Here is a 16,311-nt window from a genome sequence, read left to right on the forward strand (position 1 = left end):
ATAAATTATTTCTTTTGCATTTCTAATACTATTATAATAACTTTGTAAAAGTGTCTTTAAATAAACTTTTGTAATAAAACTTATAGATTTTGTTCCATTTGTGTGAACCTGAAATGTCGTTTGTAATACCTAAAAATAATTACATCTCCAACAAAGTTTTAGAATTTTTTTTATTATTTTGCAGTCTTACATGTCAGAACCATGGTCACAGTAACCTGCCTAATACGGCGCTCTCCATGGCACGTCATAAAAGAGAAAATTGGCGTCCTGGTTGAATTCATCTCTGTACCGACAGCCAGCGACGCGGTACCCCTCGTAACGTTGCAGTTTCCTACAAAATTTCTGTCTCATATAAACCGTAGAGTAGGGCGAAGTAAAACTTGTTTACGTCAAAAATCCTTGCTTTAAATTTCGTTTTGTTTTCTTCTCTAATTGCTCGGTTGATTTATCGTGGCTTGAATAATGATTGAACATGTAAGGACTAAGTCTAAAATTTCATAGAGTTGCCATTTAGTTTGTCGACTGTAAAATTAAAGCTTTTATTAAATTAATCTACACATTCCTGTCTTTTATTATGGTATATAATTATTTGCACATCATAAAAACTGCGTCATTCTTTTAACAAAGGAAAATGAGCCACTGAATATACTAAAGAAACAAAGCTTTGTTTTATCCTTGTTTCCGTTCTAAAGGATACTTAATTTTTCAAACAAAAACGCTTACGTATTAAATTGACGCAGTATGAAACATTTTAACACAAATATTGTCGCGACAGAAAGATAAAAGGAATACAAAAATACGTATTATTTACGCGAACACATGCAAATACATAGTACTTCTTTTTGGTTTTTGTTTGGTGAAAAGGGGCCTTAACTATTTTAAGGTAAGTTTCGTAACTTAGACTATTTGAAATAAAAATTTACTGAAATAAATAAAATAAATTATTTGAATCACAACTACAAACTAATATTACAAATGATTCGATGGATGGATGAATGTTTGTTTGAAAATATCTTGAGAACGGCTCAAAGGATCTCGATGAAATTTTCCATAGATATAAAACATAGTACGGAAGAATACATAGGACACATTCCGCGCGGACAGAGTCGAGGGCGACAGCTAGTTACAAATAAAGCGATGGATTAATACGAAGTCATTAAACTTACAAATATATTTACCATGGTAACATAGTACGACATTTATCAAATTTTGAACGGATATTATGTTGATGAAGTTGTTAATAAATCGCGTACCATAAAGTAAGCTTGAAAACGACGCTACGGGGCGCCACTGTCGACCTGACAATCGACCCCAATGACCGTTTGATTAAGCATCATTTCTTAACAAAATAATTACATACTAATTCATTTTCAACATGTATCTTTTAATAAAGCTCAACAATTATTAATATTAACAAAAATATATTACATCAGCGATGTTCAACCTTTTTGTATGAATCGATTTTTAAAATTAAAAATATATATACAAAGAAAAAAGAACGACGAACAATGAAAAATGATTATCTTAGTAATAAAAATAAAATCTTACTAATATGCGAATGTTTGGATGTATAGATTTTTGTTAAAACGTATCTGCATAATGGCTGTAAGTATTTACCAGAAATTTGGTACAGCCTGGAAGACCACGTAGACTACTAATTTTTAGATCCGGACGGACGGACGGAGACGCGGGCTACAGCTATTGTAAAGCAAAGAGTGAGTAAGAAGTATGGTGGTTTTGGACATATTCTAATGTTATTTATGGTAATAAGTACATTTTATTGAATAATAATTAAATTATTAAAAAAAATTACATTACACGAACAAACAAAATTTTCTGATTTCCCGCTGTGTGGCGCTGGCATTACTCATATGTTAGGAATTACTAATCAATGTGATATTCAACCAGTTACTGATATTTCCTAATAATTTTATTACGAATTAAGAGGTATATTAATAACAAGTATAGTCGCAGTAATGTCATATTATGCACAAACGACCACCCGTAGCCTTTCTCTACGTGGGCGTATCATTTAGTCAAAGCTTCTGTCCAATCATCGGCTTATACCATTACAAACTTTAATGTGTCATAAAATAAGACAAATCAAAATAAATTGATATTAATATTACTTGTATTAACATGAAGTTGGGAAACTGGTGATATTTTATGTTGCCTACTGCATGTATAATAGTTTGTAAGTACGATATTTTTAATGATGGACGTCAAATTATAATAATATTATTTTCATTTTTTTTTATCTCTCTCTCACTAACATTATAAATCACAAACACACACTATTACACACGATATATCAATTTGTATCTATATCTAAATATTAATGTTTTTTTTTATATCATAAGGTGGCAAGCAAGCGCCCACATGAAATCGCTGAAATAGCGAAGTGACCGTTGCCCATAGACATACGCAATTGCATATGCGTTGCCTACCTTTAATCAACGGAGGAGAGGATGCACAGAAAGAAAATATCTTCCCTTTCCATGCATCCTCTCATCCGGAAAGTCCACTTCCACTTCCCATTCCTTCCTTATAAAGAAAACGATGGGAAGGGAAAGAGGACTAAATTAGGCCTCCGGGACGCACACTCATCAGACGAAACGCGTAATGTATATTAAAATGCACATAGTATGTTAAGTTAACTATCTATAACTTTAGGCAATAGATAAGACGAGGCGCTGTCTCCTGAAACATAGTTTCAACTAGTTCCGGAGACAGAGCCCACAAAATTTTGTGAAAAATGTTTTTTCTTTGAGCAACAATGGTTTTTTTTATAAACGCGAATGTTTAGATGGATGTTTGAAGGTAATTCCAGATCGGTTGGATATGGATCTTGATGAAATTGACATGGATGTTGTACAGTCTGGATGAACACATAGACTACTAATTAAGTTCCTTTTTAATCTGGCGGAGTCGCGGGCGACAACAAGTTATATAATAATTTTAAGATTGTTTAATAGTGTGCTGCCATATTTTTACGTTTGAAATGTTTAATGAGTATCTTGATCAAACAAGTTTGACAAATAATTGTTACATTTAACATGATTTTCACAACAGTCCAATTTTATAAATACAGCGCTTCAGTCTCTTGTATTACCCGCCACTTTTGTTATACAGTCCTAGTATGATATTTAGATAATAGTTTATAACCTTTGCAATATTACCATATCAAAGCAATACAGTACGAAAGGCCAAGAGTGACAAATCGCTATGACATAAGTGATGCTTTGACATTGCATCATTTTGTTTCATTGGACACTCCCACTTCATACTTTTGTTGTTCACAAGCTTTCGTAATAAGAACTATCTGTATTCGTTCTGGAGTAGACCACCCAACACTTAAGTATTTTTTGATAGACTGGATTTGATTGACAACAATTGCTGTATAAAACATAGCAGCATTTTTGGAAATAAAAAAATACTTATACCACTTTCGTACCAACCCTACAAGACTTTAAGGATTAGGAGAGATTATAAGGGTCAGTTTTCATTGCTGAAACCAATATACAAAAACATATTTCAATCTCTATCATTCTGTTCTAAATGAATAAAAGTGAAAACCAACAGTGAGATAATCAATAAATAACGCAATGAATGAAATAACATAACAATCATCACAAAAAGAACTTCAAACAACTGGTTGGAAACAACCGAAACACAAAAAGAAAAAATAAATCCACGTTATAAACGTAACACCGTATTCGAACAATAACATAAATATGAATTTTCGGACACGACCGAGCGCTTTCATCCACACAGATATAATTCAGTTATCCAATGAACCACATGCGGTGCATACGAACACCGCTCGGATTCAATACGGACCTGGAAATAAATACAATACCCGTGTTAACTCCCGCCGTGCGACGGAAATCTAAGGACAAATAAAAAATGTTTACGCACTCACATATTACACGTGATCGTTTTATTATTAATGCATTTAGATCAAACGGTAACAAAAGATTTCTTTGCTTTTGATGTCAGAAAATATGTTTTATAAAAAATCTACTTTACAACATTGTGTTATGCCTGTCCTCTTTAGTTAAGATATGACTACGAATACTTAAATTTAGTATAAATAATTTTTACTATGTTTTTTTTACCATTTACGCTACCTTTAAGACTTGTGGTATATTCTTAAAGTATTTAGTTAATTTATTTTCTTAACTTAAGCGCTTTAAGTTATAATTAAGAAAACTTAATTTATTATCATCAGTTTTTTTAATACGTACCTACGAGTCAATGAGAATCTTAAATACGAAATAGAAATCCAATCATGTATTCATTAAAAGGTCAAAAGAGGATTTAAATAAAAAAAAATCTTTCCAAATCTCTTGCCATATGCCCATAATCAAAAACAAAACGCTCACAACACCACATAATGGTTGCGTCATATTAAAATTCTAATCGAATCAGATAGACGATAAAAAACAAGGCACATTAAAATGGAACAGCTGTCGGGAGACACGTATAAACCCATTCGTTCCACACTTTACAACATCGGAACTCAAACACTTCTTACCCTGAAGAGACAAGTACAGTGTACACTCAAAACTACATCACCGTCACTAGAGACGTCGTGTTAGAGACATGCGAAACACTTCGCTATGTTGTTTCACTTTCCGATATACAGTTTATGACCGGAATCACTCGATTTCCCTCGAGTGCGATACAAAGCTCTCGATATATCGATGTCGATACTTCGATGTGATCTCGATATCGGACATCACTACTCAATATGATCTCGGAAAATATTGATCCTGTCTTTTAATCTGCCGTTGCCGTAATACAAACTTAACGCAATAATTGACGATTATTTCACTTGATAATAATTCGCTTAAATCTTATTAAATTTATCAAACAAAGTCGTTCAATAAAAAAATAAAAAAAAGTTGTTAAGTTATTCTTTCCTGTCTAAAGGGACGAGAGAGGTAGTCCCAAAATTCTCTCATTACGTTCGCGGAATCTTTTTACTTTATAACGAAGCGTTTCCCCTTCCTTATGACAGCAGTATTAAGAACTTTTCCTTTCGCTCATCGGAGGAAAGTGACTAATAAGGAAAGTCACAATGATAGCAATTTTCTTCGCACCCCAACTTTTTTACATTTTAATTAAGATGGTAACACTTCTTTCTTATTTTTAAACAATGTTTTGAGTTCCGTAAAACATTGTGATTTTCTGTATGTTAAGTGTTAAGAGTCAATGGGTCATGGGTCAAGCACTTGACTTGCAATCACCAAGTTCTGGGTTCAAATCCCGCTATGTACCAATGTGTTTTTCGATTTCCGATTTACATATGTACATTTATCCGACGTTCTTGCGGTGAAGGAAAACATCGTGATGCAACCTGCACATATCTGAGAAGAAATCCAAAAATAAATGTGAAGTCAATCAATCAGCACTTGGCCAGCGTGGTTGACTATGGCTTAGTCACCCCTAACTTAGGCTTCGAGCCCCTCAGTGGGGACACGTATAGTGAGCTGATGATGTACATATGTTAGGTATAATTTATAATGAGAAATAATTATTACTATATTTTGTCATTTACAAGTAATTTAGAAATTACTTTGTACTTTTTATTGCCAATTTTTATCATCAATTAATATTATATTTATAGGAATTTTATTTAGTCGTACATTGTTGCAACTATATCAATATTAAAAATCACAGATAATATTTGTAGCCATCTTAAGGACAAAATAACAGACTTCTCCTTCAACAATCTCATAAAAGAACCATAAACCTCTCGACATTTGAATAGTTTTAAAAAAATCCGAAAAAAAATATTAAAAACTGGCAACACACTAGAGTTTCTTTTTTATCTTTAGAAGAAGCAATAAATACGTCCACCGCCCTCGTGGCGACTGAGCCGGTAAAATGTTTTACTTACTACCAACTAAACTATAAATTCAAAAGATTAATGATGGATACGAAATTTATTTACTTAAGTACAAACACCGTGAAATGTAATCTAGCCTAATGCCTATTAATCTTTAAAACACGTTATATTTTTCTTTATTTCAACGATTAAAAGTTTCACACGGTTTAGATAATCTGATGACATATTGAATGGAACTCAACATAGAATTAAGATTTATAACGATAGTACTGTATTGTTTTAGTTTGTACGGTATAGTAGGTTTTTGAATAAACATATTTGTCTAAGCAATAAATTTGAACCGGTGTCAGTGGAACAGAATCGTAACAATACAATAGGTGAACAAATCCTTTGTACAATCTAACTAGCTGTCGCCAGCGACTCCGTCCGCGCGGGTATAAAAAAAAATAGTAGTATATGTGTTCTTCCAGATGTTCTATAACTGAAGCCTTCAAACAAATATTTATCCATCCATCTAAACATTCACATTTTTATTATTAGTAAGGTAAAACTATAAGTTATGTGTTCGATTTAATTTGGTTAAAATAAGGTACCATTCGATGAAGCGTCTAAAATATATCCCTAGAGTTGTTATTCATGCAATATTTCAATAGTTATGGCCATAATTTTGAAAAGAATTCACCCCAATTATTGATTTAACAAGCAGTCCATATGCAGCTAAAACTTGCGTCCCTCTAAGCAAAGAAACACCATTAGAAGCCACGTGGGACATTGGACCCCTAATCTCTTGGGGCTAGGTAACGCTTGGTTCCGCCGATGCACATTTTTACTTTACCACTAATTGGTCCATTTGGGGGTAGACAGTGAAACCCCAGATGTTCCCTAGGGAGAACACAACACGGCTTTTTCACTGTCACTTTATTTGTAGATAATGAAAACGTCACTTGTGGTGGGGATGCGTTATGTTTTCATGTAATCTTACTAATGTTAGGAAGAAAATCCGACACTGTGCCGGTGTATCGGCGCAACACTAGCCTTGTTAAAATGTCGACGTTTATGTCCCCTCACTAATCGATCTGACACTTGATTTGGTAAAGAAAGCTCGCCATTCGCGCCAAATGATTCTAACGTTTAATATCTAAAACTAATTTTATAAATGCGAATGTTTAGATGGATGGATGATTGTTTGAAGGTTGCACGGATCTTGAAGAAAATCGTTATAGATGTAGAAGAGTCTGGAAGAACACATATAATTAAGTTTTAATTCCGCGCTAGTTTTTACTAATAATTTTCAAGTAAAAACAATAACTACTGAGTACCTAGCTAATACTTTACGTAAGGTCTACTAGTAATGTGGCTATAGGAGAAAGATTAAAAAAAACTTTGTCGTAATGGCTGTTTCCGAACATCATTGGTATCTAACGAAAAAAAAATTCAGCATTCACACTGCGTACACATTTCTTAAATAACACAACAAAGCCCGAAGTAGCGAGCGTGAAGGTTCAAAAGTTGGGTAATTTGTTTTGTAAGGGTGTTCTGAAGTAGGAATCCCAATGGAGCTTGAACATCATCGGATAATCCCGCATCCATAGTGTGCAACGTATCTGCAAAAATTCACGCACCCTTTATAATAACATGAGAATGCGAAGGCCTCTTATCTACCCTCGTTTGGATCACAACACTCGACTCGACGCAACGATAAAAGAACCCACTATATCATATTGGCACTTTCTATGTTACATCGAGAATTTTCCTCAATAACTCGGGTCAGATGAATTATTGATATGCAATAATCCATTAAGAGGTCGAAGAGCATTACCAATACCTTTCTCACTTTATGCAATTGAATCGAAAATACGCACAGATTTATTACTAATAATATGATAGCTATTAACTGAGTTACTTGTAAAAATAGTGACCATAATTTTTTGGTATTTGGCATCACAGTAATGGATGTAATGATTAAGAATAACAGTGTTAAAAGCTAAAATATTAACGTAGCGATTAACACTTCATTTGGAAAGATCCATCTCGCGTCGACACATAAAATGCCGCGCTAAATATTAGAAATTATTTAAATCCAATTTTGTCTATAAATATAGCTAATTATTATAAGCTTCGGCCACACATTAGCGGCCTTTTACTTTGCGCCCGTCTACCTCCTTCATTCCCTTCGTATTTTAACGTGTAAAAATCCGACTAGAGACGGAGACATTGGCTATTAGGGCCAAATGGGTGCAATACGTAGCGTCTGTATGAGCAAAAAGTTAAATGAGGTTTACATGTAAAAATATATGGCCATGACAGAGCAAACTAATAACGAATCTGTTAAAGTAACATCCGGCAGATTCTTGTACACTGCTAAAACATATTTTCATTCATAATAAATATCCAAAAGTCGACGTTTGCTGACGTGTAAATGTAAACAAAACAGTGACTCGCTAATTCGTCGGCCGCACACCCGCTGCGGACCGCAAAGGTGTGGTCCGGATTCGAATTAAACCAATCCATGACATCATATTTTACTACGTTGAATAAAAGTTGTTTATTTCAATATTTCATAAATGTAGAACGAAATTTAAATTATAATAAAATAATTTACATTTGCTATTATTTACATTTAAATTTTGATTTAATTATAGGTCTGTCTGGAATAATATTTAGTTAATAGTTTCGTAGTAACTGTTTCGTGGTATATTTGTTGTTATTTACATTTTTTTTATCATAAGGTGGCAAACGAGCAAGCGGCCACCTGAAATCGCTGAAATAGCGAAGTGATCGTTGCCCATAGACATACGTAATTGCATATGCGTTGCCTACCTTTAATCGACGGAGAAGAGGATGCACAAAAGAAAATATTTTTCCTTTCGATGCATCTTTTCTTCCAGAAAGCCCACTTCCACTTCCAATCCTTTTTTTTATAAGAAAAAGGGTGGGAAGGGAAAGAGGACTAAATAAGGCCTCCGGGACCCACAGTCATCAGACAAAACGCGGAATTGCTTCCACTTGACGCCTGTCTTCTGTGTGGTCGTGGTATTTCACCGGGCGAGCCGGGCCAATACGTGCGATGATGTTAAAACGGGCTCTACCACTGTTAAAATTTTAATTTAAAAAGGTAGTAATCGATTTAGCATTAGTCTAAAAAAATAGAAGCGATAACGATTTACGATAATAGGCAAAGTAAGTTTTAGTAATTTAAAAAATAATTGTATAATTTTAATATTTTAAAACAATGAACGTTTATTATGAAGCAACTGTAATTATTTATGATTTTAATCATGTCACATAAACAACAAAATTATTTTATAATTCTAATTAAACAACAAAAAAATCCGACATTTTTATGATTTGATGCTGACACATTAGAAATACGATGGAATAAAGAAGAGAAATTCCATGAAAAAAACCCCTAAGAAAATGAGGTATAATTAAATGGATTTAATCACGATACGGAATATTAAAACGGAATATCCGGCGTACTATTAAATTACCCAAAAATATAATTTTGTCGCGTTAGCGTGCGCCGCGACGCTGTCGTGTTGCAAGAGTATCAAGGCTTCGCGTGTTATAACATTGTAATGCGATTTAGGAAACCATAATCCCTTTACAATAGGCTCAATCCCACTGAAATGTAAACTGAAATTCAGTATAACAAATTGCTACATTAACTTTTCGCTAACGTTGTAAGTTTATTTTATGAGACTGTGGTTTCTTTTTATCTTCGTCTTCATTTAATTTATAATTGACAATATGATAGTTGTTACTTTTTAATTCTTTATCCTTTTATATTGTCTGTTGTAACTTTTTGTCACTTTATGATTATATTTTTCATCAATTACAAATACAAAAAAAAACAATAAAATAAATTTGACTAACTTTTTAGAGTTGCACAAAGAGTAGAAACTTTTACTTTATTAAACTTGACGTCATTCATTATAACAGAAGGGGGCAAACGAGCAGCGGGAACACCGAGGTGTTCAACGACGCCCATGGACATCAGCAATACCAGAGGAACCGCAGATGCGAGTTCATCGATCTTGTTAACTTTCCTTATGCGTTTAATAGAATTCTTTTCGTAAGATATTTTTGTCACCAACTATTCTCCATCTTTCTTAGAATCAAAGGTAATTCGTGCTAAAGTTACATATTTATGAAACTATCAACACGTTCAGTTCGCGTATTGATTTTCGGGCTAGCGTTTTATGTTTCTCGTTAAAACAAAACAACACTGTTACGATATAATTAAGGGGTATAATTTACAGCGGTCTCATATCACAAACACGTTGCTACACTGAAAATAAAATTAGTCCTCAGCGTTAGTATTCCACGCGACATCGTCGTAATCTTTATAGTTACACGTATGTTATGTTCTTGCATAAATAAAGCGCTTAACGCTGAATAGTTTTGGAAACAAATGCGAATCATAAAGTCGTTATTTCGTATCCATCTTGCGACAATCCATGGAATTCTTATTTGAAATTGCAGCACTTATTTACCTAAGTTTTGAACTTTTCTTTTTCGCACATTCTCTATTAATTTTATTGCATAAGTATTGAAAACTACCGATGCTATTCATTTAATTGCCTACAATTGCTCGTCTATTAATATCGGGACAATCCTATTTTAATTTCAAAGCATAGTTCCGAGCTGTCTGCTTTCGTTCCTATCCGGAGACAGGTCATTGACTCAATCATGGTATGTACTTTTAGAATGCGTTATAAAAGACTTAACAAAAAAATATTACCTAAAATGTACTACTGAAACATCCCATTGACCTGTTTAAAAACAAAAAAAATCATGTTTTCACGTCATCAAACCTGTCCATGAAATCAAAATCTCTTTGGACCGATGCCAATTTTTGATGAATGCAATATCAATATTCCAATGTGACAGTCGACGTTGTAAAGTGCTGCGTCATCGCTTAACGATCCCGTCGATCGTATTAATTACTGATACTTGACATTGCAACTGTTTTTCAAATGAATTAAATGAATCATTGGATGAATATTCGCCAATTAAGATTTTTAAAGAAGGTTAATTAAGTATTAAACCTTTGCAAAGGTTACATCTTGCAACCAAAAAAAAATTTAAAAAAAAACGTTGGAAATGTAGTAGTGACTAAGGATGGTCACATAATACGAGTCATTATTAATGAAATATCAATAAATTCGTATAACCTAAAATAATAAAGATAAAAATAAAGCATATCACGTTCGTATTTGAACAGTTATCCTGTCTCGTGATTTAATAATGCGACGCTAATGCATCATACAGAGATTGCCACTCAAACAATGACTGACGTCCGGAAACACAATTAACTATGTACCTATTTCAAAGAGGAAATATCAATTCGCCTGCGGAGGGGAATCGAGCGTCCATTTCGGATGTTCGGACTGGCCCACTCAATTATGCTCATACTGTATGTATGACTGATATTTTAAGCTTCAATATCCAGACGGCGTTTATTATTTCATGTGCTGAATTTATAAATAAAGAACTTTTCGTTCCATTTTTAAAATGATGACCAATTTTATTTTTTTATTCTTTTAATCGCCAGTTGTAAATCGTTGATTTAAATGTTATATTCGGACACATTTCACTTCAATTTCAGATCTTAAATTCATGTTTCTTTGTTAAGTGTTTCTGGAAGTATTAAAAAACTCCCTGCATTTCACAATCAGACAAAAGTAATTGTCAAACAGAAAGGCGAGTTATTAGTACTGACGTATTTTAATTATTCTTAGAAGACCACCCACTGTTTTCTGGTGATTAGGTCCGAACACTTTTTAATATGAATGAAAGTAAAAATAGTTTTTCACAAGCGTTTAAGTACTAACAGACATGTTTAATATTTATTATTACGAATGCCTTAATAATTGCATCTTATCTTTAAAGCTAGAATAAGCCTAGGACACGTTAAAAATTGACTAAACATTCCAACAACAGCCCACATCAGAAGGTCATATTCAAGACATTGTTTGATTAAATCCGAACTTAATCTAACGAAAGCATTTCATTTTACAATACTACGGCTCGGGCAATTCATACCGAAATTTCGGGACGCAATACTTTGACTCGCTCTATTGTATTTCTGGCTCAATCAAGTCAGATGGAATCCGAGGCGTATGCGTTTTATTTCACTTCTCATTCCAATGACGCTCGATCGACATGTTAAAATAGAACTGAACAACTAGGCTTTAGGTTTTTTTATTTTATATACGACAGATATATTTTAAATCATAGTTATAAGTAAAACAAAGCATATTTATAACTTGTTCTTATTCTATGGACTTGACAAAACGACTTGCTTTTCGTTGCCACCTTTAAGAGGCTAGTCTTATTTTAATATAAACTGTTAGATCTAAATCTTAGCCGAATTTGAATATAAAAATCTGTAATAAAAAACTTGAATTGTCATATTGCTTTAAATCGAAATGCTTTTAAAAATAATTCGCTGAATGAAATCCACACCAGAGTTTCACGCAAGAGATCCGTTGATGATATCACTAATGACAAATGCGCATTCTAATCTCAAAAAAGCACACGACTCTTGATAAAATCAAAAAGAGTGTCGCGTTCCCGTTTGAGTTATGTGTCGTCACATTAAGCAAGTGCCGGCAAAAAGTCCCGCAGCTCCAGCACAAGATCAAAGTGTGTCGCGACACGTCAAGACTAAAATAACTGAATGCACTTGTCAGCTCACGCGGTATGCAAAACTACACCCTTTTATACGTACGTATTTACATGCTAAACATCCAATGCTTTCTATCTATAAGATACAAAAATACATCTTCAAACAAAACTGGCATTGAATACTAGTTTTGAAAATCACACGTCTCCATTTTCGCTTTTTCATTTTGAATACACGAACACTCTGTTATAATAGGTACTAAAAATGCGTATGTCCCCTCTATCAAAGAAAGAGAGAACATTTTAGTAGACATGAATATAATTCTTGGTTTTATTTATGCGTCTATTAAACCGTAACCATTCAAAGCTGTAGATGAATTAAAGGGAGGAAGCAGACATTAAATAAAGAGCATTAATCTTAGTATTTGAACACGATTTCTCCATTATATTAAAAAAAACATCCATTTTAAAATAATTATTTTTATAACCTGTAGAATTAATTTCCATTTAATGACATATAAAATAAATTTATATACTTTACATAAAAAGTCTTAAATCTATGATATTAAATAAAATATTAAAAACGAATAATTAACTAAAATATATTATTAAAAGGAGTCCCTTAAGGCAAGGTTCCTAAGATACTGGCAGCGTTCCCTCTTTGAATAGCTAAACTAATTCTTTGTCCGAGGTAGCTGCCAGGTCTTCGGTCCCCTGTGATATCGATTAACTTTTTTGATATTTCCTGTAGAATATTTAGATTAGAGACTTTAGTATTTTTTGAACCTTATAATTTCCTACTTTCCTAATATTTTGTTCTGAGGCTAAGTACTACGCAGTACTTTACCAATAGAAATAAAATAAACCCTTATCCTTGTCTGAAGCAAGACTCGTTTAATATATCTCTTTAATATCTTTAAGAACTGAGGGACAATTCATTTTTATTTGTTAATAAAATAGCTTTTTCCGGAATTGATTTTTCCCGTCGTCTCTCGTCTGGATGAACGTTTCGTCGACGTCGGAACAAAAGAATTCCCTCCACTTTCAATAATCGACGCAAACATCCGGGACTCGGAGTTGGAATATTCCTTTAAACTTTTAACTAATGAAAAATCCAGCAACTCATGTTAAACGAAAACTATTTAACAAAGAGTTTTGGAAAATTTTGACAAAATGAAAAGGGGAAACTTCTTGTGATATTCTTTAGTATTTTCCTAATTTGTCTTTACTATCATATGACAGATTGCTAACGATATGACAAACAACAAAAAGAAAATAATTTAATGCATTTTTGGAAAGAAATAATTTTACAGCACATTGCAATTATTATATTATTTGAGGCATATCTCGTGAATTTTATTAATATTCATCCACTTTAAAATAATAATTCTCACGGTAATATAATGCTTTCGTTTTACCTTTACGCTGAAGTAACACCTCAATTACACAATAAATCATAGTATCGGTGCATCGGACACAAATATTATCTATACAGACGGTATCTCCCGGTAGCCAGTCTGTCCGTCTGTCGCTTTGGGCGGGCCATTATTCATGCGCCAAACTATACAGCGCCCACATCTATCCAGAAGCTGTACAACTTATAATTATTTTAAATGCACTCTGAGAAAATCTTACTGATACTTAATCTTCCTGACTTTGTAGTATATTTAACGGTACCATTCAGATTATGTATTTAAAAGATTACACTTTTTGATCACAATAAATCGATCGCTAATTGTGGATTTCTGAAACTAAAATCTATGTTTAAAGCATATCTTCAACTCTGTGACAAAACAGAGATAAGATATTTTAAACCTACGATTAGTTTATTAATTCCTAGGCAGGTAAATATAAGATATCATTCAAACAATAAGTTGCTTTATATCAAAGTTTATAGTACTAGCTAATTAACACCACAAAATACCAATTACCTTAAGTACCCGAATCTTGTAAACAATGGAATCAATCTTATACCGAAAATCAGTTGGCAAGTGCGCTGACCGCTAAATCACGCATTCGTAAACAAATATATTACACAATTAATGAATCAACGCAACGATACGAAGTGGCAAGGTCGAACTATGTTTAGCATAACATAACGTTTTCCTTTACCGTCTCAGTGCTTCGCGAATGCTCAGTCCATTCTGACACATAACCTAAAATGTACTAGAATACAAATTAAACATTAAAATGAGATTTTTAATCTATATTTTGTTATTAGTTCTATTTGTAAGTTTATATGAAGCTAAGGACCTTGTGGTGGGTACAAGAGTGAATAATTTGTTAATATCAACGGAGAAAGTTGTTTATCGCGCAATACCCCTTATAAAAAGAGATAAGGATTATACATTCAATGATCCGAAGCAAAGGATTATAAAGGTAAGTGTCAACGTTACAGAATTTACATAACTTATCGAATTAAATAGATTATCTTGATTTTACTTTACAAATTCTTTAATAAATGAGTCATAATCAAGACTTTACTCATGACAAGTGGCTTCAAACATGTTAATAACATAAAACGTTTTAGAAATTGATATTTTATTATTTTTATTTATATTTGCAAGGTTATGAGCATCATGGCCATGACCCAGAAAACGATGAGAATTTTGCTTGCGTTAGTTTTTAGATATAAATATACTTAGGTGTGTCCACGAGTCTGTTCGCGCGGAATTAAGATAAATATACCGTAAAGTTGTACAATAAACATTTAATTTTCAATAACAAATAATGAGATTAAAACTACCCTATCTCTCTAGTACAACCATCATATGATTACAAAATTTGAGAAGCATTGGTTAAGTAGTTTCGGAGTTTATCGTGAACATCCATCGTAACACGAAATTTTATATATAGAAGATATAAGATTTTTTAATTATAACACTTAAAGACACTTATATAAGTACATATAACATGATTTATTACATTATAATATGAGAGTACGAGTGACAAGTAATTTATTACACAATGTGTACATAGCTCGAGTATCATTTGGCATCTTACTCTTATAAATAATGCAAGTATGGGTGCCAAACTGAATTAAATAATTGTAAAAAATAATTAACAAAGTTATGCAATAAAAACTCAAAAACTTCACAATTCAATTTATATCTCGTAGTTAGCTGTTCTTTTTTTTTGCAGGGCATAATAGCTCGCGATCTGTCCCGTTCAGACGCGCGTGCAACGGTGACACAGGGAGGATTGGGTGCCACCAATGTCACCATACACTTCCAGAGCGAGCGAGGAGAGGGACTCAACTATTTAGTACTCATATTTACTAAGAATTCATAATACTAATAAATATATGTCGGTACACTGATGTCAACTGAAATTTTTCGCAAGTCAACGCTAATTCTCATTTTAAATTAAATTTTTGGTAATAACATTTTTACGTTTACGAATAAAACATTGAATGAAAAATATGTATTTTATTTACATTTCATTACTTTGTCCATAATTTGAAATTATTTGAACTAAAAAAAAAATAGTTTTTATTGAACTTTCGTGAAACTATATCCAAACTAAGTGTTCAAAATTCAACCGTCTGTATATGAACTTACCCGATTCCTGAACGTTAAATTATTTTATTTGTATTTAGGAACATTAATTAACTCCGTAAGTACACGAAGAATGTCATTAATATGAAATCTGAAACTGTCACTTTAGAAAGTGTGAACTTTACGAACACGTGTAGTATAAATAAAAAACTTCTTTATTTAGTCGAGTAGTTTAATTATAAGGATAAATAGCGTACATTAACAAAGCTGTTATGTTCACAGTTACTTAGAACATCTGCAAACACTTTAACATGTATCGTTTTGTTTCTT

General features: G+C 32.8%; 1 protein-coding gene across 1 annotated transcript; it reads left to right on the top strand.

Moving 5' to 3' along the window:
- Positions 1–14,604: 14,604 nt before the first annotated feature.
- On the top strand, positions 14,605–15,888 carry LOC106122427 (probable salivary secreted peptide). The gene is made up of 2 exons (XM_013318375.1): positions 14,605–14,863; positions 15,626–15,888. Exons 1-2 carry the CDS (start codon positions 14,675–14,677, stop codon positions 15,773–15,775), a joined length of 339 nt encoding a protein of 112 aa, XP_013173829.1. The 5' UTR covers positions 14,605–14,674; the 3' UTR covers positions 15,776–15,888.
- Positions 15,889–16,311: the final 423 nt, after the last annotated feature.

Source organism: Papilio xuthus, unplaced genomic scaffold (assembly GCF_000836235.2).
Source record: "Papilio xuthus unplaced genomic scaffold, Pxut_1.1 DF826923.1, whole genome shotgun sequence".
NCBI lineage: Eukaryota > Metazoa > Arthropoda > Insecta > Lepidoptera > Papilionidae > Papilio > Papilio xuthus.